The sequence below is a fragment of the Falco naumanni genome, unplaced genomic scaffold (assembly GCF_017639655.2).
Source record: "Falco naumanni isolate bFalNau1 unplaced genomic scaffold, bFalNau1.pat scaffold_120_arrow_pat_ctg1, whole genome shotgun sequence".
Classification (NCBI taxonomy): domain Eukaryota; kingdom Metazoa; phylum Chordata; class Aves; order Falconiformes; family Falconidae; genus Falco; species Falco naumanni.
The window spans coordinates 1-27,440 of record NW_024427363.1 but is presented as its reverse complement, the minus strand read 5'-3'; the positions used below and the strand labels follow the sequence as shown (position 1 = coordinate 27,440).

General features: G+C 60.4%; 2 protein-coding genes across 19 annotated transcripts; one reads left to right on the top strand and one right to left on the bottom strand.

The window, feature by feature from the left end:
- Positions 1-908: 908 nt before the first annotated feature.
- Positions 909-16,971, bottom strand: CCHCR1 (coiled-coil alpha-helical rod protein 1). Of its 15 annotated transcripts, XR_005825876.1 has the most exons (17): positions 16,494-16,971; positions 15,762-15,807; positions 15,567-15,627; positions 14,495-14,954; positions 13,998-14,075; positions 10,873-11,010; positions 9,703-9,813; positions 9,049-9,134; positions 8,560-8,672; positions 8,273-8,336; positions 7,846-7,994; positions 7,689-7,744; positions 7,443-7,485; positions 7,202-7,332; positions 4,993-5,067; positions 4,223-4,875; positions 3,181-3,302 (listed from the first exon to the last, which is right to left on the bottom strand). XR_005825876.1 is itself a non-coding variant. In XM_040581339.1 (16 exons), exons 1-16 carry the CDS (start codon positions 16,683-16,685, stop codon positions 3,285-3,287), a joined length of 1,821 nt encoding a protein of 606 aa, XP_040437273.1. In that variant the 5' UTR covers positions 16,686-16,971; the 3' UTR covers positions 3,181-3,284. The 15 variants fall into 15 exon arrangements, 10 of the variants coding, with proteins under 10 accessions (XP_040437270.1, XP_040437272.1, XP_040437274.1 ...); XR_005825875.1 differs by having other exon boundaries at positions 4,223-5,067; XM_040581339.1 differs by lacking the exon at positions 4,993-5,067 and having other exon boundaries at positions 4,223-4,297.
- Positions 16,972-17,699: 728 nt separating this feature from the next.
- LOC121082011 (collagen alpha-1(III) chain-like) lies at positions 17,700-25,246 on the top strand. 4 transcript variants are annotated; one of them, XM_040581350.1, is made up of 5 exons: positions 17,700-17,914; positions 18,264-18,697; positions 19,116-19,508; positions 23,447-24,475; positions 24,565-25,246. In XM_040581350.1, the coding sequence occupies exons 3-5, from the start codon at positions 19,117-19,119 to the stop codon at positions 25,157-25,159; spliced, it is 2,016 nt and encodes a 671-aa protein (XP_040437284.1). In that variant the 5' UTR covers positions 17,700-17,914; positions 18,264-18,697; position 19,116; the 3' UTR covers positions 25,160-25,246. The 4 variants fall into 4 exon arrangements, with proteins under 4 accessions (XP_040437284.1, XP_040437283.1, XP_040437285.1 ...); XM_040581349.1 differs by lacking the exon at positions 17,700-17,914 and adding an exon at positions 18,016-18,151 and having other exon boundaries at positions 18,213-18,697; XM_040581351.1 differs by lacking the exon at positions 17,700-17,914 and having other exon boundaries at positions 18,016-18,697; positions 24,565-24,653; positions 24,684-25,246.
- The last annotated feature ends 2,194 nt before the right edge of the window (positions 25,247-27,440 follow it).

Below are 27,440 nucleotides of genomic sequence, written 5' to 3'. Positions count from 1 at the left end.
GCCCTGGGCCCAGTTCATTGCCCTGGGCCCAGTTCAGCTCCTGGCCCAGTTCAGGGTCCTGGGACCAGTTCATTGCCCTGGGTCCAGTTCAGGGCTCTCGGCCCAGTTCAGCTCCTGGCCCAGTTCAGGGTTCTGGGCCCAGTTAAGCTCCTGGCCCAGTTCAGGGTTCTGGGCCCAGTTAAGCTCCTGGCCCAGTTCAGGGTCCTGGGTGCCGTTCAGGGTCTTGGGCCCAGTTCAGGGCTCTGGGCCCAGTTCAGGGCCCTGGGCCCAGTTCAGGGCTCTGGGCCCAGTTCAGCTCCTGGCCCAGTTCAGGGCCCTGAGCCCAGTTCAGCTCCTGGCCCAGTTCAGCTCCTGGCCCAGTTCAGGGCCCTGGGCCCAGTTCAGGGTCCTGGGCCCAGTTCAGCTCCTGGCCCAGTTCAGGGCCCTGGGCCCAGTTCATGGTCCTGGGTCCAGTTCAGCTCCTGGCCCAGTTCGGGGTTCTGGGCCCAGTTCAGCTCCTGGCCCAGTTCAGCGCTCTCTCCCAGCTCGGGCGCCGTACTGGTTTGGGTCCGCCTCCCAGTTACGCGTACCCCTCGTTCACGCCGCTTCCGTGTCGGCCAATCAGCGCACGCAGAGCGGGAACTCAGCAGCCAATGGCGGCGCGGGGGGCGGGGCGGACGTTGCCGTGGGGACCGCGCTGTGGCGGGCGCCCCCGGGTCCTTCTGCCCGCCGGCAGCCACCCTCGGGACCACACCGTGTCCCCTCCCGGGGACACCCCTGTCCCCATGGGAGACCGCTGCGTCCCCCCCAGGACTCTCCTGTCTCTCCCAGAGATGTGCCCCCCTGCCCAGTACTGTAGGGGACACGTACCCAAGTGCCACCCCACCCCCCACCCCCTCCCCGAACAGGACACGGTGCCACCAGCGATGTCACCCTATGAGCTTTAATGGGCTGAAATGGTGCAAAAAAGGGGCAAAACTGTAAAATCAAATAAAATAAAGTGTTGGGTCACCGGGATGGGGAGAACCAGTAAGTGACTGGGCCAAACTGGGATGGTGCTGCCACCTGGGAGGTGACACGGGGTGACATGGGGGTCCCACCCGTGACAGACTGGGATAGCACACCTATGGGGTGATACGGGGGTCCCACCAGTGCCAGACTGGTCCAAACTGGGATGGAATTGCTACCTAAGAGGTGTCACAGGGTGATACGGGGTTCTACCGGTCCTGGACTGGTCCAAACTGGGATGTCACTTTTGGTTATGGGGCAACATGGGGGTCCCACCAGTGCCAAACTGGAATGCGACTGTCACCTCTGGGATGACGTGAGGGTCCCACCAGCCAAACTGGGATGGCACCGTCATCTACGGGTGACACACGGGGGTGCGAGCTCCCACCAGTGCCAAACTGGTCCCCATTCCTGGATACACCCTACTAACACCTACGTGAAAGGTGGGTGGGCACCTTGGCTGGGTTCCATGGAGAAGAAGATCACCCGGACACGACAGACTCATCGGAATTTCCTTGACGATCCATCAAGGTTTGGGGGAGGAAATGCCAGATTTCCCCACGGAAAGGCCTGGATTGTCCATCACGGGGATGTTCCTGAACATCTGGAGATGTTCTCCACAGCTTCTCCGGTGGTGACAACTCACAGGCTGCCAACAAAGCTCCGGGGAATGCTGGCCGCGCTTTCCAGGTGGGTCTTCTCCGTTGGATGAAGGTTCAACGACAGCTTCCCAGCCCCTCATCCCGGTGCTCAGCGGTTCCTACGGAAGCAGAAGGAAGACCAAGGTCTTGAGTCGCACACGTGCCTCAGGAACGTTATCCCACCATTTCCCACATTCCACTCCCTCAAAGATGCTTTCCCACCCAAACCCACCAGTAGGTCACTGGTGGGACTGGCCTTGGAGCTTGGGACTTTCCATGACCGGTTGACTTTGGAAAAGCCTCCACCAAAGCCACCAGGAGGTCACTGGTGGGACTGACCTTGAAGCTTGGGACTTTCCATGACTGGTTGACTTTGGAAAAGCCTCCACCAAACCCACCAGGAGGTCACTGGTGGGACTGGCCTTGGAGCTTGGGACCTTCCATGACTGGTGGACTTTGGAAAAGCGTCCACCAAACCCACCAGGAGGTCACTGGTGGGACTGGCCTTGAAGCTTGGGACTTTCCATGACCGGTTGACTTTGGAAAAGCCTCCACCAAAGCCACCAGGAGGTCACTGGTGGGACTGGCCTTGGAGCTTGGGACCTTCCATGACTGGTGGACTTTGGAAAAGCCTCCACCAAACCCACCAGGAGGTCACTGGTGGGACTGGCCTGAAGAGCCTGGGACTTTCCGTAACTGGTTGACTTTGGAAAAGCCTCCACCAAAGCCACCAGGAGGTCACTGGTGGGACTGGCCTTGGAGCTTGGGACTTTCCATGACCGGTTGACTTTGGAAAAGCCTCCACCAAACCCACCAGGAGGTCACTGGTGGGACTGGAGCTTGGTCAACATGGTCTTGCCGCACACTGACGTCCCCCCAAGGAGCCACTCAACCATCTACTCAAGGTAGAAGAAAAACCAACCACGTTCCTACTGCTACTTCCCAGGTAGCTCCTGATTAATTGATTAACCGATTAATTAACCATCGGTGGGTTTTAATTACGGCCGCAGCTCACGCTGGGTGTCCACCTCCTCAAACACCACCCAGATCTTCCTCCCCATTTCGTTTCTTTACTGGTTATACTGGAGAGTTGGGAGACTTGACCACGGTTTTTTTCCAGCTCCTTTTCCAACCTCTTCCAGCTCTTTTATTGCTCCAGGGTAATTAACATCAGCAGGTTAATTGGTGAAATATTAACGAGCTCGGAGCAGTTGGCAACCGACGGGGAACCGGGCAGGTGGCTCTTATCTCCCCGGGGATATTTGACCTCCGGGATCAACGGGGAACGTCGGATGGTGGCAATCATGAAACCACCACCATCGCCCCGGTTTTCCCGGTTCGGCGCCGATGGATCCGGGTCCGTCCCCGAGCTGACGGTCGCTGGTTCCCGGCGTTATCCTTGGAAATCCAACGGCCTCACCCTCTTCTCCCAACGCAAGTCCCGGAGGATGGTCACCAACCCAACCAGGAGAGGACCTGATCCAAACCCGTTTCCCACCATCTCCGGGAGCTTTTCCCGATTTTCCACGTATTATTTTGCATGGAAATGCAAAAAAATAAAATTTCCTTATTCCACGTATTTCAGTGGAGGTTCCCAACTGTTTTTTTTACTCCGTGAGATGCCGAGTAGTAAACCCACAAGTGTATGTTGAAGGATCAGAAAACACCAATATCCTGGGAATTAAAATATTCTTGGAAAACAAAATATTCTTGGAAAACAAAATATTCTTGGAAAACAAAATATTCTTGGAAAACAAAATATTCTTGGAAAACAAAATATTCTTGGAAAACAAAATATTCTTGGAAAACAAAATATTCTTGGAAAACAAAATATTCTTGGAAAACAAAATATTCTTGGAAAACAAAATATTCTTGGAAAACAAAATATTCTTGGAAAACAAAATATTCTTGGAAAACAAAATATTCTTGGAAAACAAAATATTCTTGGAAAACAAAATATTCTTGGAAAACAAAATATTCTTGGAAAACAAAATATTCTTGGAAAACAAAATATTCTTGGAAAACAAAATATTCTTGGAAAACAAAATATTCTTGGAAAACAAAATATTCTTGGAAAACAAAATATTCTTGGAAAACAAAATATTCTTGGAAAACAAAATATTCTTGGAAAACAAAATATTCTTGGAAAACAAAATATTCTTGGAAAACAAAATATTCTTGGAAAACAAAATATTCTTGGAAAACAAAATATTCTTGGAAAACAAAATATTCTTGGAAAACAAAATATTCTTGGAAAACAAAATATTCTTGGAAAACAAAATATTCTTGGAAAACAAAATATTCTTGGAAAACAAAATATTCTTGGAAAACAAAATATTCTTGGAAAACAAAATATTCTTGGAAAACAAGTATTTTACTCCACGTATTTCAGCTGAGGTTCCTACTTGGTTTTTTACTCCATGAGATGCCGAGTGGTAAATCCACAACCGCACATTGGAGGATGGGAAAACATCGATATCCTGGGAAATAAGTATTCTTGGGAAATAAAAATTATTGGAAATTAAAATATTGGAAAATAAAATATTCTTGGAAAGCAAGTATTTTACTCCACGTATTTCAGCCGAGGTTCCCACCTGTTTTTTCACTCCGTGAGGTGCCGAGTGGTAAATCCACAACCGTACATTGGCGGATGGGAAAACATCGATATCCTGGGAAATAAATATTCTTGGGAAATAAAAATTCTTGGAAAATAAAATATTGGGGAATAAAATATTATTGGAAAACACGTATTTATTTTACTCCACGTATTTCAGCTAAGTTTCCCACTTGTTTTTTTTACTCCCTGAGTGCAGAGTATTAAATCCACAACCGTACGTTGAAGGATCAGAAAACACCGATATCCTGGGAAATAAATATTGTTGGGAAATAAAAATTCTTGGAAATTAAAATATTCTTGGAAATTAAAATATTCTTGCAAAACAAGTATTTTACTCCATGTATTTCAGCTGAGGTTCCCACCTGTTTTTTCACTCTGTGAGATGCCGAGTGGTAAATCCACAACCGTACATTGGAGGATGGGAAAACACCGATATCCTGGGAAATAAATATTCTTGGGAAATAAAAATTCTTGGAAAATAAAATATTGGGGAATAAAATATTATTGGAAAACACGTATTTATTTTACTCCACGTATTTCAGCTAAGTTTCCCACTTGTTTTTTTTACTCCCTGAGTGCAGAGTATTAAATCCACAACCGTACGTTGAAGGATCAGAAAACACCGATATCCTGGGAAATAAATATTGTTGGGAAATAAAAATTCTTGGAAATTAAAATATTCTTGGAAATTAAAATATTCTTGCAAAACAAGTATTTTACTCCATGTATTTCAGCTGAGGTTCCCACCTGTTTTTTCACTCTGTGAGATGCCGAGTGGTAAATCCACAACCGTACATTGGAGGATGGGAAAACACCGATATCCTGGGAAATAAATATTCTTGGGAAATAAAAATTCTTGGAAAATAAAATATTCTTGGGAAATAAAATATTCTACTCCACGTGTTTTAGCTGAGGTTCCCAACCATTTCATTTTTTTACTCCGCGAGATGCCAAGTAGTAAATCCACATTTATGTTGAAGGATCCGAGAACACTGATATCCTGGGAAATAAATATTCTTGGGAAATAAATATTCTTGGAAAACATGTATTTATTTTACTCCACGTCTTTCAGCTGAGGTTCCTACCCATTGTTTTACTCCATGAGGTGCTGAGTAGAAAATCCACAACCGTATGTTGAAGGATCGGAAAATACTGATATCCTCGGGAAACGGATATCCTCGGGAAAATAAAATATCCTCGGGAAACGGATATCCTCGGGAAACGGATATCCTCGGGAAATATCCTCAGGAAAATAAAATATCCTCGGGAAATATCCTCGGGAAAATAAAATATCCCCGGGAAAATAAAATATCCTCGGGAAATATCCTCGGGAAAATGAAATATTCTTGGGAAATATCCTCGGGAAATATCCTCGGGAAAATGAAATATTCTTGGGAAATATCCTCAGGAAAATAAAATACTCTTGGGAAATATCCTCGGGAAATATCCTCGGGAACATAGAATATTCTTGGGAAATATCCTCGGGAAATATCCTCGGGAACATAGAATATTCTTGGGAAATATCCTTGGGAAAATAAATATTCTTGGGAAATATCCTTGGGAAAATAAATATTCTTGGGAAATATCCTCGGAAACCAAATATTCTTGGGAAATATCCTCGGGAACATAAATATTCTTGGGAAATATCCTCGGGAAAATAAATATTCTTGGGAAATATCCTCGGGAAAATAAATATTCTTGGGAAATATCCTCGGGAAAATAAATATTCTTGGGAAATATCCTCGGGAACATAATTTTCTCGAGGATATTTCCCAAGAATATTTAATATTCTTGGGAAATATCCTAGGAAACCAAGTATTCTTGGGAAATATCCTCGGGAAAACTAATATTCTTGGGAAATATCCTTGGAAAACTAATATTCTTGGGAAATATCTTTGGGAAAATTAATATTCTTGGGAAATATCCTTGGAAAATTAATATTCTTGGGAAATATCCTTGGAAAATTAATATTCTTGGGAAATATCCTTGGGAAATATCCTTGGGAAATTAATATCCTTGGGAAATATCCTTGGGAAATTAATATTCTTGGGAAATTAATATTCTTGGGAAATATCCTTGGGAAATTAATATCCTTGGGAAATTAATATCCTTGGGAAATTAATATCCTTGGGAAATTAATATTCTTGGGAAATTAATATTCTTGGGAAATTAATATTCTTGGGAAATTAATATTCTTGGGAAATATCCTTGGAAAATTAATATTCTTGGGAAATATCCTTGGAAAACACCCTTTGGGCCTGTTTGATTGGCTAAACCTAACGATTTCCCAGCGGCTCTTCCCCGCCGCGGCGGGTGGGATGCAGGGCGCGCCCCCAGCCCCCAGGATCCGGGAATATCCGTGGCAGGACCCGGAATTCCCGGAGCCGATGCTGGAGCCAGGCGAAGGCTGTCCAGATCCACGCTACCCTCCCCCCACCGGTGGGTGCCGTGTCGTGTCCCCCCCCCTCCCCCCCAGGCGACCTTGGCATCTTTCCCCTAATTAATCGCAAACGAGTTTTGTGCCCCGGGTTGTTCAGCCTTAATTAGCGCTGATAAGGGGGCAGGGAACCACCCTCGTTATCGCCGAAGCATCGTTATCGCCAAAGCATCGTCACCCAGGGCGCAACGACCTTGAACCCGGTCTAAAGTCGCGCCCAACCCCTCCCCCTCCTGCCCTCGTCACCTTCGCTTAATTAATTACCCGGGGGCTGAAGTTTTCACTTGAGCAATCTATTTTGCATATCTAATTGCTTTACACATCGCTCCCTTCTTCTCCTCTTCCTCCTCTCGCTCTTCCAACTCGTGTCCCCTGCCATGTCCCCTCCCCCGTGTCACCTTAGCCACAACCTGAGCAGGAGCCGAGTGACACCTGGGAAGGGACATTTGGGTCCCCCCAGTGCCAAACTGGGCCAAACTGGTCTCCTCCCCCCTGGCTGGGGTGGTGGGGGTGACTCACCGGCGTGCCCGGGTTTGGAGGGGGGTCGGCGTTGTCATCGTTGTCCCCATCGTCCCCAAGGATGGCGGCGCCCAGGGCCTGCAGCTGCGTCACCAGGGAGCCCAGTGCCGCTGGGGAGACGTGGGGGGACACTGGGGACATGGAGGGACATGGTGGGGGCACAGAGGTCACTGGGGGGGGACATGGGGACACGGGGTGGGGGGACACAAACACCCGCAGGTGTCACATGGGGCAGACCTACCTCTGCCAGGGGGGTGCCCCATCCTGTCCTTGCAGGGGGTGGCCTGGGGGTGACACGAAGGGTGACACAGGGACACCAGCCACCCCTGACCCTGAGTCCCCTCCCAGACTGGTGTTTCCCCTTGTCACCCCCCCCCCCCTCCTGCCCCCTTGCCACCCCTTTCCTGTGCCACCTCCCCGTGTCTCCAGACGCCCCGTGTCCCCTGTGTCCCCCCACGTGCCCACCCTGGTCCCCAACCCACCTCACCTTGGCCTTTGTCACCCCGCTGTGTGTCACCTTCTCAGCCACCCCCAAGGCCACCACTGCAGGGACAGGGACAAGCCACAATGGGGACGTGGTGGCCACTGCTCACCCACAGGCACAGTGTGGCACTTGGGTCCCCAGCGTGTCCCCTGCCACCTACCTGGTGTCCCCTTGTGTCCCACCAGCGATGTCCTCCCTACCAAAGGTGTCCCCAGCGTGTCCCCAGGGTGTCCCCGCTCGCCACTGCGCTGGACCCTGGCCACCGTCCCCGCAAGAAGATGGGTGCTGCCTGTCACCTTGGCCACCAGGCTGGGGACAGTGTCACTGTGTCACCCCCAGCCCCACGCGTGGGTCAGGGCCAGCAGGGTGGGGACAGTGCCACCATGTCACCCCTGGGGTCTCCCAAGAGCGGGTCCCCTGCCACCCCTGGGGTCCCAAAGTTACTCCCAGGGGCCCAATGTCCCCAAGCCACCCTGGGGGTCCTGATGTCACCCGTGGGGTCCCCTTCCCACCCGCAGGGTCTCCTGGTGTCCCCCACCCCCCCCCAACGTGGACTCGGGCGTGCGGACCCCTCCCCCACCACTCACCAGTCCCCCGCTGGGTCCTGCCGCCACCGCGCCTGGTCCAAGGCCACCGCTGGGGACATCAGTCCTGGGGACAGGGGACAGGGTGACACTGGGTTCACCAGCCCTGGGGACGGGGGGGGGTCCAGGGCCACTCTGTCCTCACGCCCATCCTGTCACCATCCCCATCCCTGTGTCCACATCCCTCCTGTGTCCCCATGTCCCCCACCCTGTGTCCCCATGTCCCCCACCCTGTGTCCCCATGTCCCCCACCCTGTGTCCCCCATGTCCCCCACCCTGTGTCCCCATACCCTGGAGGACACGGAGCCGCTGTCCCACCCGGCGCAGGCGGGCGCTGAGGGTGACCATGGTCCTGGTGGCAGCTGTCACCTCAGCCTCACGTGCTGTCACCACTCCGGCCAGCCTGGGGGACAGGGGGGACATGGGGACAGGACCAGCCGTGACATATGGGGCACTGGTGACCTCCCAGTGTCCCCATCCCACTATCCCCCCGATGCCCCTCAGTTCCTCCCAGTAACCCCCAGATGCCCTTCAGTGCCTTTCCAGTATCCCCTAGATGACCCCAGTTCCTTCCCAGTATCCCTCAGATGCCCCCCAGTTCCTTCCCAGTGCCTCCCAGTACTTCTTCAGCCCCTATCCCAACCCCTCCCAGTGCCCCCCCAGTTTCTTCCCTGTTCCCCCCGTCCCTCTCAGTGCCCAATTCCCCACCCCAGTCCCTCTTGGTGCCCCTTCCAGGCCCACCCAGTTGGCCCCCAGTCCCCTCCAGTTCCTCCCAGTACCTGGCAGCTGCCTGGGCCAGTCCCCTCAGTGCCTCCTCAGCCGCCTCTGCCCGTCCCCGCTGCCGCACCACCTCCTGTGCCAGGCGCTGGGACAAGTGCCACTGCGTCCCTAACCTGCCCCCAAGCCCTCCCGTGTCCCCACCATGTCCCCACTCTGGGTCACCTCCCTGGCCAGGTACTGGGATACCGCCCAGCGGTCACCCGTGGCCCCAGTGTGGCCCCAGTGTGGCCCCAGTGTGGCCCCAGTGTGGCCCCAGTGTGGCCCCAGTGTGGCCCTTGGTGCCTCCAGCATGTCCTCCCACTTCCCAGGCATGTCCCCAGTAGGTCCCCATGTCCCCAGCACGTCCCACACAGGTCCTCAATGTGTCCCCCATGTCCCCCCACATCCAATATATGTCCCCAACAGCTTTCTGTGTCCCCAGCACGCCTCTATATGATGTGCCCTCCCCCCCCCCCACCCAATTTGTCCCCTCAGCAGGTCCCCACGTCCCCACCAGCTCCCCCTTTACCACACACGTGTCCCCAGCAGGTCCCTTCATGTCCCCAGCCGGTCCCCATTTCCCCAGTGTGTCCCCAGCACGTCCCCAGCAGCTCCCCATAGACCCCCCGTGTCCCCAGAAGGTCCCCCCCTATGTCCCTCGTGTCCCTGCTGACCTCGACGTCCCGACGCTGCAGCTCGGCGGTGGCCGCCCTCTCACGTAAGCTCAGCTCCAGCCGTGTCACCCGCCGCGTCCCCGCTGCCACCGCTGTCCCCAGTGTCCCCACCTGAGGCATGCAGGCGTCCAGGATTGTCCCAGCAGGGACCCGGGCATCCAGAAGACACCCCCCCCCCCCCCAAAGGGAAACAGGTGACCCCTGGAGACACCGAGGTGCCCCCCAACCTCCTAGATGGGACCCCTGCACCCCTCGGGAGGGACCCAGGCACCTGGGTGCCCCCCAACCCCCTCACATGGGACCCCTGCACCCACCAGGAGGGACCCAGGCACCTGGGTGCCCCCCAGACCCCCCCGGGGACCCAGGCACCCACCAGGAGGGACCCAGGCATCTGGGTGCCCCCTAACCCCCTAACATGGGACCCAGGCACCCCTCAGGAGGGACCCTGGCATCTGGGTGCTCCCAGACCCCCCAGGGGACCCAGACACCCACCAGGAGGGACCCCTGCACCCCTTGGGAGGGACCCAGGCACCTGGGTGCCCCCCAGACCCCCCAGGGGACCCAGGCACCCACCAGGAGGGACCCCTGCACCCCTTGGGAGGGACCCAGGCACCTGGGTGCCCCCCAGACCCCCCATGGGACCCAGACCCCCACCAGGAGGGACCCTGGCATCTGGGTGCCCCCCAGACCCCCCAGGGGACCCAGACACCCCTCAGGAGGGACCCCTGCACCCCTCAGGAGGGACCAAGGCACCTGGGTGCCCCCCAGACCCCCCAGGGGACCAGACACCCACCAGGAGGGACCCAGGCACCTGGGTGCCCCCCAGACCCCCCATGGGACCCAGACACCCCTCAGAAGGGACCCCTGCACCCCTCGGGAAGGGCCCAGGCACCTGGGTGCCCCCCTGACCCCCCAGGGGACCCAGACACCCCTCAGAAGAGACCCCTGCACCCCTTGGGAGGGACCCAGGCACCTGGGTGACCCCCAGACCCCCCAGGGGACCCAGGCACCCCTCAGGAGGGACCCAGGCACCTGGGTGTCCCCCTGATCCCCCAGTATGGTACCCAGGCCCCTTCCAGGGGGAGCCCAGACACTGGACACCCCCAACCCCCCCTAACACGGGACCTAAGCAGCCCCCCCCGGGAGGGACGCAGCCACCTGGGCACCCACCTGCGCCCTCAGCACCCTCTGCACCTCTTCCTGCACCCGCAGCTGCACCAGGAGGCTGAAGACTTTCTCCCGCCAGCGCCCCAGAAGTCCCTGCAGCCGATTGGGGGCCACTGCCAGGGGCACCCCGGGGGGGGGCAGCTGTGGGGTGAGAGGGGGAGGCGTGGGTGCTCCGGGGCACCCAGACCTGCCCCAAGACATCCTGACACCCCCCACCCCACACCAAGCACCCAGAGACATCCCAAAGCCACCCAAGCCCCTCCCCCCCAACCCACCGTTGCACCTCAGGGTTCCCCACCTAGCACCCCCAAAGCCCCCTCCCTTTGGTACCCTATGGCACCCCAGGGGGGGCCAAACCCCCTCAGAGCACACCAGCCCCCCAAAATCCCTTCCAGGGGCACCCTATAGCACCCCAGGGCCCTCTAGACCCCCCTCAGAGCACCCCGGCCCCCCAAAATCCCTTCCAGGGGCACCCTATAGCACCCCAGGGCCCTCTAGACCCCCCTCAGAGCACCCAGGCCCCCCAAAATCCCTTCCAGGGGCACCCTATAGCACCCCAGGGCCCTCTAGACCCCCCTCAGAGCACCCCGGCCCCCCAAAATCCCTTCCAGGGGCACCCTATCGCACCCCCGGGCCCTCGAGACCCCCCTCAGGGCACCCCGGCCCCCCAAAATCCCTTCCAGGGGCACCCTATAGCACCCCAGGGCCCTCTAGACCCCCCTCAGGGCACCCCGGCCCCCCAAAATCCCTTCTAGGGGCACCCTATAGCACCCCAGGGCCCTCTAGAACCCCCCTGAGGGCACACCAGCCCCCCAAAATCCCTTCCAGGGGCACCCTATAGCACCCCAGGGCCCTCTAGACCCCCCTCAGAGCACCCCATGCCCCCCAAAATCCCTTCCAGGGGCACCCTATAGCACCCCAGGGCCCTCTAGATCCCCCTCAGAGCACCCCGGCCCCCCAAAATCCCTTCCAGGGGCACCCTATAGCACCCCAGGGCCCTCTAGACCCCCCTCAGGGCACCCCGGCCCCCCCAAAATCCCTTCCAGGGGCACCCTATAGCACCCCAGGGCCCTCTAGACCCCCCTCAGAGCACCCCAGCCCCCCAAAATCCCTTCTAGGGGCACCCTATAGCACCCCCGGGCCCTCTAGACCCCCCTCAGGGCACCCCGGCCCCCCAAAATCCCTTCCAGGGGCACCCTATAGCACCCCAGGGCCCTCTAGACCCCCCTCAGGGCACACCAGCCCCCCAAAATCCCTTCCAGGGGCACCCTATAGCACCCTAGGGCCCTCTAGACCCCCCTCAGAGCACCCTGGCCCCCCAAAATCCCTTCCAGGGGCACCCTATAGCACCCCAGGGCCCTCTAGACCCCCCTCAGGGCACACCAGCCCCCCAAAATCCCTTCCAGGGGCACCCTATAGCACCCCAGGGCCCTCTAGACCCCCCTCAGAGCACACCAGCCCCCCAAAATCCCTTCCAGGGGCACCCTAGGGCCCTCTAGACCCCCCTCAGGGCACCCCAGCTCCCAAAATCCCTTCCAGGGGCACCCTATAGCACCCTAGGGCCCTCTAGACCCCCCTCAGAGCACCCCGGCCCCCCAAAATCCCTTCCAGGGGCACTCTATAGTACCCCAGGGCCCTCTAGACCCCCCTCAGAGCACCCTGGCCCCCCAAAATCCCTTCTAGGGGCACCCTATAGCACCCCAGGGCCCTCTAGACCCCCCTCAGAGCACCCAGGCCCCCCAAAATCCCTTCCAGGGGCACCCTAGGGCCCTCTAGACCCCCCTCAGGGCACCCCAGCCCCCCAAAATCCCTTCCAGGGGCACCCTATAGCACCCCAGGGCCCTCTAGACCCCCCTCAGGGCACCCCAGCCCCCCAAAATCCGTTCCAGGGGCACCCTAGGGCCCTCTAGACCCCCCTCAGGGCACCCCAGCCCCCCAAAATCCCTTCCAGGGGCATGTCACAGCACCCCAGGGCCCTCTAGACCCCCCTCAGAGCACCCCAGTCCCCCCAAATCCCTTCTAGGGGCACCCTATAGCACCCCAGGGCCCTCTAGACCCCCTCAGAGCACCCCGGCCCCCCAAAATCCCTTCCAGGGGCACCCTATAGCACCCCAGGGCCCTCTAGACCCCCCTCAGAGCACCCCGGCCCCCCAAAATCCCTTCCAGGGGCACCCTATAGCACCCCAGGGCCCTCTAGACCTCCCTCAGAGCACCCCGGCCCCCCAAAATCCCTTCTAGGGGCACCCTATAGCACCCCAGGGCCCTCTAGACCCCCCTCAGGGCACCCCAGCCCCCCAAAATCCCTTCCAGGGGCACCTTATAGCACCCCAGGGCCCTCTAGACCCCCCCTCAGAGCACCCCGGCCCCCCAAAATCCCTTCCAGGGGCACCCTATAGCACCCCAGGGCCCTCTAGACCCCCCTCAGAGCACCCCATGCCCCCAAAATCCCTTCCAGGGGCATGTCACAGCACCCCAGGGCCCTCTAGACCCCCCTCAGAGCACCCCAGTCCCCCCAAATCCCTTCTAGGGGCACCCTATAGCACCCCAGGGCCCTCTAGACCCCCCTCAGGGCACACCAGCCCCCCAAAATCCCTTCTAGGGGCACCCTATAGCACCCCAGGGCCCTCTAGACCCCCCTCAGAGCACACCATGCCCCCAAAATCCCTTCTAGGGGCACCCTATAGCACCCTAGGGCCCTCTAGACCCCCCTCAGGGCACCCCGGCCCCCCAAAATCCCTTCTAGGGGCACCCTATAGCACCCCAGGGCCCTCTAGACCCCCCTCAGGGCACACCATGCCCCCAAAATCCCTTCCAGGGGCACCCTATAGCACCCCAGGGCCCTCTAGACCCCCCTCAGAGCACCCAGACCTCCTCAGCACCCACCACCAGAGCACACTAGGCCCACCGCCCCCCCCGGCCACATCCCTGGGTAGCCCCGCTGTCCCCCAGAACCCCCCCAGGGGCATGTCACAGCACCCTAGGGCTCCCCCAGCACCCCAAAAGGGCCCCACAGAGGTACCCCATGCCCCCCTAGCACCCTAAAATCCCCCCCAGGAGCACCCTATACCTCCCCTGCCCCCCAAAAGCCCCTCCCCCCGAGGGGCACCCGGCGGCCCCCCCAGCCTCACCTCGCGGCCCAGCTCATGCTCCTGCAGGGTCAGGATGTGGCCAAGGGCGCTGAGCCGGGCCTGGAGCAGCACCTGGGCCTGGCACGGGTCGGGGAACGGGGACAGCATGGGGACACCATGGGGACAGTGGGGACAGGGGCTGTGGGGACATCGTGGGGACAGCAGGAGGACAGGGTGACAATTTGGGGAGAGGGGGACACCATAGGGACACCAGAGATGTGGGAACATCCTGGGGGGACCCCGCGGGGACAGGGGACACCCGGGGGACCCCGCGGGGACAGGGGACACCCGGGGGACCCCGCGGGGACAGGGGACACCCGGGGGACCCCGCGGGGACAGGGGACACCCGGGGGACCCCGCGGGGACAGGGGACACCCGGGGGACCCCGCGGGGACAGGGCGCAGGGTCCCCACACCCCTCCCACCCTGGGGACGTCACCACCATGTCCCCAAGGGGACAGGTCATGGTCCCCAGGGGACCCAGGCATCTGAGCTCACCTCCTCCAGGGACTGCCCGTCAGGCTCCGCCCCCCGCGTCTGGCCACGCCCCCTCTCAGCAGCAAGCTCTGCCTCCAGAGCCTGGACACGCCTCCTTTCAGCCTCAAGCTCCACCTCCAGGGTTTGGCCATGCCCTCTTTCAGCATCAAGCTCCGCCTCCAGGTCGTGACCATGCCTCCTCTCAACCTCAAGCTCCGCCTCTAGGGCTTGGCCACGCCCCCGCTCAACCTCAAGCTCCGCCTCCAGGTTTTGGCCACGCCCTCTCTCAGCCTCAAGCTCCGCCTCCAGGGTTTGGCCACGCCCTCGCTCAGCCTCAAGCTCCGCCTCCAGGGTTTGGCCACGCCCTCGCTCAGCCTCAAGCTCCGCCTCCAGGGTTTGGCTCCGCCTCCTTTCAGCATCAAGCTCCGCCTCCAGGGCTTGGCCACGCCCCCTCTCGGCCGCAAGCTCCACCTCCAGGGACCTGCCAAAGGGGACCTAGGTGTCCAGGCTCTGGGGGTTACTGGGAGCACTGGGAAGGGAGACTGGGAGCGCTAGTGGTGGATTACTGGGAACACTGGGGGGGTTACTGGGAGTGCTAGTGGGGGATTATTGGGAACACTGGGGGGTTACTGGGAGTGCTAGTGGGGGATTATTGGGAACACTGGGGGGTTACTGGGAGTGCTAGTGGGGGATTATTGGGAACACTGGGGGGTTACTGGGAGCACTGGGAGGGTTACTGGGGGATTACTGGCAACACTGCGAGGTTACTAGGGTGACTACTGGCAGCACTGAGGGGTACTGGTACATTACTGGGAGTACTGGGGGGGGTTACTGTGAATACTGGAGGGGGAAACTGAGAGATTACAGGGAGCACTGGGTGTTACTGGGAGGGTTACCAGGAACACTGAGGGGGTTACTGGGCAGCTACTGGGAACGTGAAAGCACAATTAAGAGCAATTAGTGAGTATGTGGAGAGGGATTACTGGCAGGGTTACAAGCAGCACTGGGGGAGGTAACTGGGAGCACTGGGGGGTTACTGGGAATATTACAAGGAGCATTGGGAGGGGTAACTGGGAGCACTGGGGACCCTTACCTGATGCTGGGGCCGGGGGGACGAAGCACGAAGTGTGACGGGGGGACAAGGCCCCGCAGACCTGGGGGGACAGGGGGGACCCAGGTGTCAGGGGGGGCGGGGCTGGGGGAGCAGGGGGCGGGGCTGGGGGAAGGGGGCGGGGCTGGGGGCGGGGTTGAGGGGGGGCAGGGTTGAGGGGGGGCTGGGGGGGCTCACCAGTGCCCGGCGGCTCCCGGTGACTCTCAGCCATTGGTGGCACCTTGAGAGAGGGACAACTCCCAGTCAGCTCCAGTACTTCCCAGTAACCCCCCCCTACAGCCCCAGTAACTCCCAGTATGCCCCTATCCCCAGTTCCAGGGCCTCCCAGTAACTCCCAGTAAGGGCCTGCTCACCACTACTCACATTCCCAGTACACCACCACCCCGGCCCATAGCCTCAATGACTCCAAGCTCCAACCTGGTTCCAGTAACCCCCCAGTAACTCCCAGTTCAACCTGCTGTGGAACCAGTGACTCCCAGTTGCAGCCCCTGCAACACTCCTACTAACCCTTAGTGGCTCCCAGTTTACTCCCCCCCAGCCCCAGTGACTCCCAGTACCCCCCCCCCACTGGGTCCCAGTATCTGCCATTTCCCCCACCATGATCCCAGTGGCTCCCAGCAGCCCAGCGACTCCCAGTAACTGCTCCCTCATATTCCCAGTGACTCCCAGTTCCCACACACACACTCCCAGTGCCTCCCAGTATCCCCCACTGGGTCCCCATTTTCCCCATCGTGGTCCCAGGAGCTCCCAGTAGCCCAGCGACTCCCAGTAACTGCTCCCTCATATTCCCAGTGACTCCCAGTTCCCCCAGACACACTCCCAGTGCCTCCCAGTATCCCCCACTGGGTCCCCATTTTCCCCATCGTGGTCCCAGGAGCTCCCAGTAGCCCAGGGACTCCCAGTAACTGCTCCCTCATATTCCCAGTGACTCCCAGTATCCCCCAGTGGGTCCCCATTTCCCCCAACATGGTCCCAGGAGCTCCCAGTAGCCCAGTGACCCCCAGTAACTGCTCCCTCATATTCCCAGTGACTCCCAGTTCCCACACACACACTCCCAGTGGTTCCCAGTATCTCCCAGTGGGTCCCCATTTCCCCCAACATGGTCCCAGGAGCTCACAGTAGCCCAGTGACCCCCAGTAACTGCTCCCTCGTGTTCCCAGTGACTCCCAGTTCCCACACACACATTCCCAGTGGCTCCCAGTAACTCCCAGTATCCCCCAGTGGCTCCCCATTCTACCACCTCATAATCCCAGTACACCTAGTGACTCCCAGTAACCGCCCCAACATATTCCCAGTGGCTCCCACTTCCCCAAACCACACTCCCAGTAATTCCCAGTAGCTCCCAGTGGCTCCCCAGTCCCCCCTCGTGATCCCAGTATGCCCAGTGACTCCCACTAACCTTTCTCTCATATTCCCAGTGACTCCCAGCTCCTGCTGCCAGTGGCTCCCCATTTCCCCCTCCCCATGGTCTCAGGGGCTCCCAGTAACTCCCAGCTGCTCCCAGTACCCCCCCAGGCCCCGTCTCCCCTCACAGCCGCGCGGTGCATGCCGGGAACGCGCCGCCACGGCCGCTCTCCCGCTCTGCTTGCGCAGCCAATCAACGCACGCAGCCCGGCGAAAAACCCGCCCCCTCACCCACCGGAGGGAAAGCAGCAGCCAATCAAAGGCAGCACCGAGGAGATCCTGCCTCTCCCCTGGCCAATGAAAAGCTGCGTCTGGGCGTGGAGGGCGGGGTCGAGAGCGCGGCGGGTTGTCCCACCCCTTCGTGCAGGCTCCGCCAATCAGAACGCGAGGGGTGGGGCCTGGGGTGAAGCTGTGCCCTGGGGGGTAAATGGGCGCCCTGAGGGGGCAAATCTGGGCCTTGGGGGGGTAAATAAGGGTCGTGGGGGGGTGGATCGGGGCCTGAGGAGGTAAATCTGCGCCCTGGAGGGTAAATCTGGGCCCTGGGGCGGTAAGTGGGGTCGTGAGGGGGTAAATGGGAGCCCTGAGGGGGCAAACCTGGTCCCTGAGGGGGCAAACCTGGTCCCTGAGGGGGCAAACCTGGTCCCTGAGGGGATAAAAGGAGCCCTGAGGGGTAAACATGGGCCTTGAGGGGTAAATCTAGTCTGCAAGGGGGTAAATCTGTGCCCTGGAGAGTAAATCTGGGCCCTGAGGGGGCAAATCTGGGCCCTGGAGCGGGAGAAAGGAGCCCTGAGGGGTAAATCCAGGCTCCAAAAATGTAAATCTGGTCCCTGAGGGGGCAAATCTGGGCCCTGCAAGGGGTAAAAGAAGCCTTGAGGGGTTAAACCTGGGCTCCAAGGGGGTAAATCTGGGCCCTGAGTGAATAAAAGGTGTAAAGCTGGGCCTTGAGGGGATAAATGGGGTAAATCTGGGCCCTGAGGGGGTAAATCTGGGCCCCGAGAGGGCAAATCTGGGCCCTGGAGCGGGAGAAAGGAGCCCTGAGGGGTAAATTCAGGCTCCAGAAATGTAAATCTGGTCCCTGAGGGGGCAAATCTGGGCCCTGCAAGGGGTAAAAGAAGCCTTGGGGGGTTAAATCTGGGCTCCAAGGGGGTAAATCTGGGCCCTGAGTGAATAAAAGGTGTAAAGCTGGGCCTTGAGGGGATAAATGGGGTAAATCTGGCCCCCGAGGGGGTAAATCTGGGCCCTGAGGGGTAAATCTGGGCCCTGAGTGAATAAAAGGTGTAAAGCTGGGCCTTGAGGGGATAAATGGGGTAAATCTGGCCCCCGAGGGGGTAAATCTGGGCCCTGAGGGGTAAATCTGGGCTCCGAAGGGGTAAATCTGGCCCGCGAAGGGGTAAATCTGGCCCCCGAGGGGGTAAATCTGGGCTCCAAGGGGGTAAATCTGGCCCCTGAGGGGGTAAATCTGGGCTCCAAGGGGGTAAATCTGGCCCCTGAGGGGGTAAATTTGGGCTCCAAGGGGGTAAATCTGGCCCCTGAGGGGGTAAATCTGGCCCCTGAGGGGGTAAATCTGGGCTCTGGGAGGTCGGCGGGGGTCCGGGGGGTGGCAGGAGCGGGTGCCCAGGTCCCTCCCATCGCCCTGGGCCGCCTGGGTCCCTTGTGGGTGTGGGAGTGGCGGTGACGTCGGTGCCAACGTCCCCAAAGGGCACAGGGAGGTAGGTGCTGTAAAGGGGGGTGGGGGGTGGGGGTGGGGGTGTCCTGCACCCCAGTACCTGGGTCCTCCTTGTGGGGGGAACCCCAGGGGGGGGTATGGGGGTGGGGTGGGGGTGGGGGAGCCTGCGTGGTTGTGGAAGGGGAAGTGGAGGGTTTCCTGCGTGGGGACTTTGGGCCCCTTGGGGACACAATGGCGGCCACACCCGGATGCCTGTGTCCCTCCTAGTGGTGACAGTGGCCCTGTCCGGATGCCTGTGTCCCCCTTTTTTGGGGGGGTGTCCCCCCTAAGGACACCTGGGTCCCCGCAGAGGGCCCCTCCCCCCCCTCCCTCCGGGTGCCTGCATCCTTCCTATGGGTTTGGGGAGGGTGTCCCATCCCTGGGTGCCCGTGTCCCCACCCGGCCACCTCGGTCACCCGCAGGATGTCCTCTCCACCGCTGTCCGTGGCGGTGGCCTCAGCCACCGAGGCCTCGGGGCGAGCGCTACAGGCGCTGACGAGGCTGGCGGAGGCGTTGGGGACACCGGAGACGGTGCCGGCGGTGCTGGAGGAGGTGAAGATGGTGCTGGCGGAGGTGGAAACGGCGCTGGTGAGGCTGAACGCGGCGCTGGTGGCGGCGCTGGAGGTGGCAGCGGTGACAGAGATGCCACCGGGGCTGAATGTTGAAGGGCTTTACCGGGCGCTGGGGGCGGCCGCCGATGCCAACGCTTCTGAACTGGAACGGGAGCTGAGGCAGAACCGCCGGCGCCGCAGAGGTCTGTGGGTGACCCGGAGCGTTGCCTTCGTCCTGATGCTTGTCTGTGCCCCGCTGCGTGAGTACGGACCAGTATAACCCAGAACGGACCAGTTCAGACCAGTAGGGAGCCCTACAAATCCACTTGGACCAGTAACGCTGGTAGAGAACCCTACAGACCACTAGGGAGCTCTACAGACCAGTAGAGACTTTCTCTTGCCCTACACCAGTATAGGCTATAACAGACCAGTTCAGACCAGTAGGGAGCCCTACAGACCAGTAGGGAGCTCTACAGACCAGTAGAGACTTTCTCTTGCCCTACACCAGTATAGGCTATAACAGACCAGTTCAGACCAGTAGGAAGCTCTATAGACCAGCAGAGACTTTCTCTTGCCCTACACCAGTATAGGCTATAACAGACCAGTTCGGACCAGTAGGGAGCCCTACAGACCAGTAGGGAGCTCTATAGACCAGTAGAGACTTTCTCTTGCCCTACACCAGTATAAGCTATAACAGACCAGTTCAGACCAGTAGGGAGCCCTACAGACCAGTAGAGACTTTCTCTTGCCCTACACCAGTATAGACTATAACAGACCAGTTCAGACCAGTAGGAAGCTCTATAGACCAGCAGAGACTTTCTCTTGCCCTACACCAGTATAGGCTATAACCGACCAGTTCGGACCAGTAGGGAGCCCTACAGACCAGTAGGGAGCTCTATAGACCAGTAAAGACTTTCTCTTGCCCTGACCAGTATAAGCTATAACAGACCAGTTCAGACCAGTAGGGAGCCCTACAGACCAGTAGGGAGCTCTATAGACCAGTAAAGACTTTTTCTTGCCCTGACCGGTATAGACTATAACAGACCAGTTCAGACCAGTAGGGAGCCCTACAGACCAGTAGGGAGCTCTACAGACCAGTAGAGACTTTCTCTTGCCCTGACCAGTATAGGCCAGAACAGACCAGTTCAGACCAGTAGGGAGCCCTACAGACCAGTAGGGAGCTCTACAGACCAGTAGGGAGCTCTATAGACCAGTAAAGACTTTCTCTTGCCTTGACTAGTATAGGCCAGAACAGACCAGTTCAGACCAGTAGGGAGCCCTACATATCCATTTGGATCAGTAATGCCAGTAGAAACCTCTGCAGCCCAGTAGGAACCAGTACAGACCAGTAAGGACCAGTAGGAAGCCCTACAGATCTCTTTGGATCAGTAATACCAGTAGAGAACCTTACAGACCAGTAAGAACCAGTAAGAAACTCTACAGACCAGTAGAAACTTTCCCCTGCTCTAACCACGATGGACCAGTATGGAACTCTATCAGCCAGCAAGCAGCTCTACAGACCAGTTCACACCAGTATATACCAGTAGGAACACTTGTAGACCAGCAGGGACCAGTAAAGACCAGTAGAATGCCATACAGATCAGTGTAGACCAGTATAGAGTTTCCCCTGCCCCAACCAGTATGGGCAGGGGAACACTGGGACAGGACTGGGGACACTGGGAGGGGACTGGGGACACTGGAAAGGGCCAGGGGGACACTGGGAGGGGATGGGGGGCCACTGGGAAGGGACTGGGGCCACTGGGAAGGGACTGGGGACACTGGGAGTGGACTGGGGACACCAGAAAGGGGCAGGTGGACACTGGGAGGAGACTGGGAACACTGGGAAGGAACTGGGGAACACTGGGAAGGAACTGGGGTACACTGGGAAGGGATGGGGACACTGGGAGGGAGCTGGGGACACTGGGAAGGGACTGGGAACACTGGGAAGGAACTGGGGGACACTGGAAAAAGATGGGGACACTGGGAGGGGACTGGGGACACTGGGAGGGGACTGGGGGCACCAGAAAGGGCCAGGGGGACACTGGGAGGGGACAGGAGGACACTGGGAATGGACTGGGGGACACTGGAAGGGGATGGGGACACTGGAAAGGGACTGGGGGACACTGGGAGGGAATTGGGGACACTGGGAAGGGACTGGGGATACTGGGAGGGAACTGGGGACACCAGAAAGTGATGGGGACACTGGGAGGGAACTGGGGACACTGGGAGGGGACTGGGGACACCAGAAAGTGATGGGGACACTGGGAGGGAACTGGGGACACTGGGAGGGGACTGGGGACACCAGAAAGTGATGGTGACACTGGGAGGGGACTGGTGACACTGGGAGGGAGCTGGTAACACTGGGAGGGGACTGGTGACACTGGGAAGGGACTGGGGGACACTGGGAGGGGACTGGTGACACTGGGAGGGAGCTGGTGACACTGGGAGGGAGCTGGTGGCACTGGGAGGGAGCTGAGGACACTGGGAGGGAACTGGTGGCACTGGGAGGGAGCTGAGGACACTGGGAGGGAGCTGGTGACACTGGGAGGGAACTGGTGACACTGGGAGGGAGCTGGTGGCACTGGGAGGGAACTGGTAACACTGGGAAGGGACTGGGGGACACTGGGAGGGAGCTGGTGACGCTGGGAGGGGACTGGTGACACTGGGAGGGAACTGGTGTCACTGGGAGGGAGCTGAGGACACTGGGAGGGAACTGGTGGCACTGGGAGGGAGCTGAGGACACTGGGAGGGAGCTGAGGACACTGGGAGGGAGCTGGTGGCACTGGGAGGGAACTGGTGGCACTGAGAGGGGACTGGTGACACTGGGAGGGAACTGGTGACACTGGGAGGGAACTGGTGGCACTGGGAGGGAGCTGAGGACACTGGGAGGGAACTGGTGGCACTGGGAGGGAGCTGAGGACACTGGGAGGGAGCTGAGGACACTGGGAGGGAGCTGAGGACACTGGGAGGGAACTGGTGGCACTGGGAGGGAACTGGTGGCACTGAGAGGGGACTGGTGACACTGGGAGGGAACTGGTGACACTGGGAGGGAACTGGTGGCACTGGGAGGGAGCTGGTGACACTGGGAGGGAGCTGGTGGCAATGGGAGGGAGCTGGTGGCACTGGGAGGGAGCGGAGGACACTGGGAGGGAACTGGTGACACTGGGAGGGAGCTGGTGGCACTGGAAGGGAACTGGTGACACTGGGAGGGAGCTGGTGACACTGGGAGGGAGCTGGTGGCACTGGGAGGGAACTGGTAACACTGGGAAGGGACTGGGGGACACTGGGAGGGAGCTGGTGATGCTGGGAGGGGACTGGTGACGCTGGGAGGGACTGGGGGACACTGGGAGGGAGCTGGTGGCACTGGGAGGGAATTGGTGGCACTGGGAGGGAGCTGAGGACACTGGGAGGGAGCTGGTGGCACCGGGAGGGAACTGGTGACACTGGAAGGGAGCTGGTGACACTGGGAGGGAGCTGGTGACACTGGGAGGGAACTGGTGGCACTGGGAGGGAGCTGGTGACACTGGGAGGGGACTGGTGACACTGGGAAGGGACTGGGGGACACTGGGAGGGGACTGGGGACACTGGGAGGGAGCTGGGGACCCTCGGAGGGGACTGGTGACACTGGGAAGGGACTGGTGACACTGGGAGGGAACTGGTGACACTGGGAGGGAGCTGGTGGCACTGGGAGGGAACTGGTAACACTGGGAAGGGACTGGGTGACACTGGGAGGGAACTGGTGACACTGGGAGGGAACTGGTGGCACTGGGAGGGAGCTGAGGACACTGGGAGGGAACTGGTGACACTGGGAGGGAACTGGTGACACTGGGAGGGGACTGGTGGCACTGGGAGGGAACTGGTGACACTGGGAGGGAACTGGTGACACTGGGAGGGAACTGGTGGCACTGGGAGGGAACTGAGGACACTGGGAGGGGACTGGTGGCACTGGGAGGGAGCTGGTGACACTGGGAGGGGACTGGTGACACTGGGAAGGGACTGGGGGACACTGGGAGGGAACTGGTGACACTGGGAGGGAGCTGGTGGCACTGGGAGGGAACTGGTGGCACTGGGAAGGGACTGGGTGACACTGGGAGGGGACTGGTGGCACTGGGAGGGAACTGGTGGCACTGGGAGGGAACTGGTGGCACTGGGAGGGGAGGAGCCCCCCGGGTGCCGCCCCCATCCTCCCGCTGTCCCCGCAGTGTCCCTGGACGTGGTGCGGGAGGCGCTGGGGGTGACCCAGGAGTGTCACCTTGTCCCCTGCCTGGCCACCGTCACCCTGGTCTGCCAGGTGGCCCTGTGGGGCGCGGGGACGTCCCAGCGTCACCTGGCCACCGCCGCCAGCCACCAGCGCCACCAGGCCACCCGCTACCGCCGCCTGGCCTGGGACACCGCCGCTGTCACCGCCGCCACCGGCCGGGCCACCCAGGCCATCGCCGCGGCCCGCGTCACCTTGGGGACGTCGGAGGAGGTGGCCGCCCACCTGAGGAACCTGGTGGACTCCGTCACCGAAGACCTGGAGATGGCCCGAGGTTTCCCCGCCAGCGCCCGCGCCCTGGGGGACATCGTGGTGGCCTTGGGGACAGCCATGGAGGACAAGGAGGGGACGCAGAGGTTGGCCCGGGTGCTGGAGGCTCTGCCAGGGGACAAGTAGGGACGGGGACACCGCGAGGGTCCTGCTGGGGACAGCCCAATGTTCCTTCTCCATCCTGGGGACACCGGGATGTCCCCCGTCCCATCTGGGGACACCAGGATGTCCCCTGTCCCATCTGGGGCCACCGGGACGCCCCCTGTCCCATCTGGGGACACCAGGAGGTTCCTCCTTCTTCTGGGGCCACCAGGACATCCCCTGTCCCATCTGGGGACACCAGGAGGTCCCTCCTTGTTCTGGGGACACCAGGATGTCCCCTGTCCCATCTGGGGCCACCGGGATGTCCCCTGTCCCATCTGGGGACACCAGAAGATCCCCTGTCCCATCTGGGGACACCGGGATGTCCCCTGTCCCATCTGGGGCCACCAGAAGATCCCCTGTCCCATCTGGGGCCACCGGGATGCCCCCTGTCCCATCTGGGGACACCAGGACGTCCCCTGTCCCATCTGGGGACACCAGGAGGTCCCTCCTTCTTCTGGGGCCACCAGGACGTCCCCTGTCCCATCTGGGGACACCAGGAGGTCCCTCCTTGTTCTGGGGCCACCAGGATGTCCCCTGTCCCATCTGGGGACACCAGGACGTCCCCTGTCCCATCTGGGGACACCTGGAGGTCCTTCCTTGTTCTGGGGCCACCAGGATGTCCCCTGTCCCATCTGGGGACACCTGGAGGTCCCTCCTTGTTCTGGGGCCACCAGAAGATCCCCTGTCCCATCTGGGGACACCGGGATGTCCCCTGTCCCATCTGGGGTCACCAGGACGTCCCCTGTCCCATCTGGGGCCACCAGGAGGTTCCTCCTTCTTCTGGGGCCACCAGGATGTCCCCTGTCCCATCTGGGGACACCAGAAGGTTCCTCCTTCTTCTGGGGCCACCAGGACGTCCCCTGTCCCATCTGGGGCCACCAGGAGGTTCCTCCTTGTTCTGGGGCCACCAGGATGTCCCCTGTCCCATCTGGGGCCACCAGGAGGTTCCTCCTTGTTCTGGGGCCACCAGGACGTCCCCTGTCCCATCTGGGGCCACCGGGATGTCCCCTGTCCCATCTGGGGACACCAGGAGGTCCCTCCTTGTTCTGGGGACACCAGGATGTCCCCTGTCCCATCTGGGGCCACCGGGATGTCCCCTGTCCCATCTGGGGCCACCAGGACGTCCCCTGTCCCATCTGAGGACACCCAGATGTCCCTCTCCCACCTGGGGACACCCAGAGTGTCCCCTTCACCTTGGGGACACCAGGATGTCCCTTCTCATCCCTTCACCTGGGGACATTGAGGATGTCCCCTTCGTGGTCCCAGGACACCAGGGGCAGGTTGGTGACACTGTCCCCTGTCCCCACAATAAACCTGAGGAACATGCCGAGCCCCTGACCTGTCATTGGGGTTGGGGACAACGTGGGGACACGGGGACACCCCTGTCCAGAGGACATGGGGGGGCGGGGGGGGAGGATGTCCCCAAGGGTGCCCAGCTGGATGTCCCCAAGCCATGGGGGACATGGTGAGGACACACGAGGGCCATGTTGGGGACAGCACTGGGGACACATCATGGGGACCATGTTGGGGACACGCTGGGGACAAGCCATTGTCACACTGGGGACATCTCTGAGGCCAGAACTGGGGACACTTCAGGGACATCAGCAGGGCCAGCGTTGGGGACATCTTGGGGACATGGGAGGGATGTTGAAGGTTGCAGGTGGCCCTGCGGGGGCTCCTCTGGAGACACTGGGGACACCGGGGGACATCGGGGCTGTGGGGACATCGGGGGACACTGGGACCTTGTTGGGGACATCGGGGGTCACCGAGGTCCATGGGTGGCCGTGCTGGAGCCCTGTGGGGACATTGTGGGGGGACACCAGGGATGATGGGGGACATTAGGGGACACCAGGGGTTGTGGGACCCTGTTGGGGACATTAGGGGACACGGGGGGCTCTGGGACCCTGTTGGGGACATCAGGGGACATCGGGGGTCACCGAGGTCCATGGGTGGCCGTGCTGGAGCCCTGTGGGGACATTGTGGGGGGACATCAGGGATGATGGGGGACATTAGGGGACACCAGGGGTTGTGGGACCCTGTTGGGGACATTAGGGGACACCAGGGGACACAGAGGGCTCTGGGACCCTGTTGGGGACATCAGGGGACATCGGGGGTCACCGAGGTCCATGGGTGGCCGTGCTGGAGCCCTGTGGGGACATTGTGGGGGGACATCAGGGATGATGGGGGACATTAGGGGACACCAGGGGCTGTGGGACCCTGTTGGGGACATTAGGGGACACCGGGGGACACGGGGGGCTGTAGGACCCTGTTGGGGACATTGGGGGACATCAGGGGTCACCGAGGTCCATGGGTGGCCGTGCTGGAGCCCTGTGGGGACATTGAGGGGGGACACCAGGGATGATGTGGGACATTAGGGGACACCAGGGGTTGTGGGACCCTGTTGGGGACATCGAGGGGACGTTGAGGGGACACCGGGGGACACGGGGGGCTGTGGGACCCCGTTGGGGACCCCGAGGGACCCCGATGGCCGTGCTGGACCCCCTTGGAGCCCCCCCAGGGGGGACACCAGGCTCCCTTTGGGGACACTGGAGGCCACGGCGGGTCGGGTCCGGTTGGTGGCCTTGGGGTCCCGTTGGGGACACGGTGGGTGGCGGGTGACGGGCTGGGTGACGTCCCCGCTGGCGGTGGCCCCGTTGGTGACTCCCCTCGCCCAGCCCCCACCCAAGCCCAGCCCAGGGCCCGGAGCTTCAAACCGGCAACTACCGCCACCTCGTCCCGCCACCGCCTGTCCCCTCGCTGTCCCCAACGTGTCCCCAACGTGTCCCCAACGCTGCCACCACCCTCCCGCCCATGGAGACCCCTGAGGCTGCCGGCGCCCGTGTCCCTCCCGAGGTGGGACAATGGCGGGGGGAGGGGGGGTGGGGGGGGTTGGGGGGGGATGGGGTGGTGGCAGGGGGGGACAGAGGGGACAGGGGAGTGGGAGAGGGGATGGGGGGCGGGGGGGGGGGGGCAGGGGGCGGGGGGGGGCGGGGGGTGGCAGGGGGACAGGGGACAGTGTGGCGGGGGTGGCAGGGGGGAGGGGGGTGGCAGGGGGGGTGACGGGGTGGCAGGGGGACACAGAGGGGACACGGGGGACAGGGGGACAGGGGACAAGGTGGCAGGGGGGGTGACGGGGTGGCAGGGGGACACAAGAGGGGACACGGGGGACAGGGGGACAGGGGACAAGGTGGCAGGGGGGGTGACGGGGTGGCAGGGGGACACAGAGGGGACACGGGGGACGGGGGGACAGGGGACAAGGTGGCAGGGGGGGTGACGGGGTGGCAGGGGGACAGGGGACAGTGTGGCGGGGGTGGCAGGGGGGACAGGGGAGGCGGGGGGGGGGTGACGGGATGGCAGGGGGACACAGAGGGGACACGGGGGACAGGGGGACAGGGGACAAGGTGGCAGGGGGGACGGGGGTGGCAGGGGGACACGGGACAGGGTGGCGGGGGGTGGCAGGGGGGACGGGGGTGGCGGGGGGACAGAGGGGACAGTGTGGCGGGGGGGCAGGGGGTGTCAGAGGG

Coding starts and splice junctions, on each gene's coding strand:
- CCHCR1 (XM_040581336.1), bottom strand. CDS start 16,685: ATGTTGGGGGAAATGGGGACCCACTGGGAGATACTGGGAACCACTGGG. Junction 14,076..14,494: donor ACGGGCAGTCCCTGGAGGAG/GTGAGCTCAGAT, acceptor GACCCGTGCCAG/GCCCAGGTGCTGCTCCAGGC. Junction 9,135..9,702: donor TGCAGCGTCGGGACGTCGAG/GTCAGCAGGGAC, acceptor CACTTGTCCCAG/CGCCTGGCACAGGAGGTGGT.
- LOC121082011 (XM_040581350.1), top strand. CDS start 19,117: ATGTCCTCTCCACCGCTGTCCGTGGCGGTGGCCTCAGCCACCGAGGCC. Junction 19,509..23,446: donor GTCTGTGCCCCGCTGCGTGA/GTACGGACCAGT, acceptor CTGTCCCCGCAG/TGTCCCTGGACGTGGTGCGG. Junction 24,476..24,564: donor CCATCTGGGGACACCAGGAC/GTCCCCTGTCCC, acceptor GGACACCTGGAG/GTCCCTCCTTGTTCTGGGGC.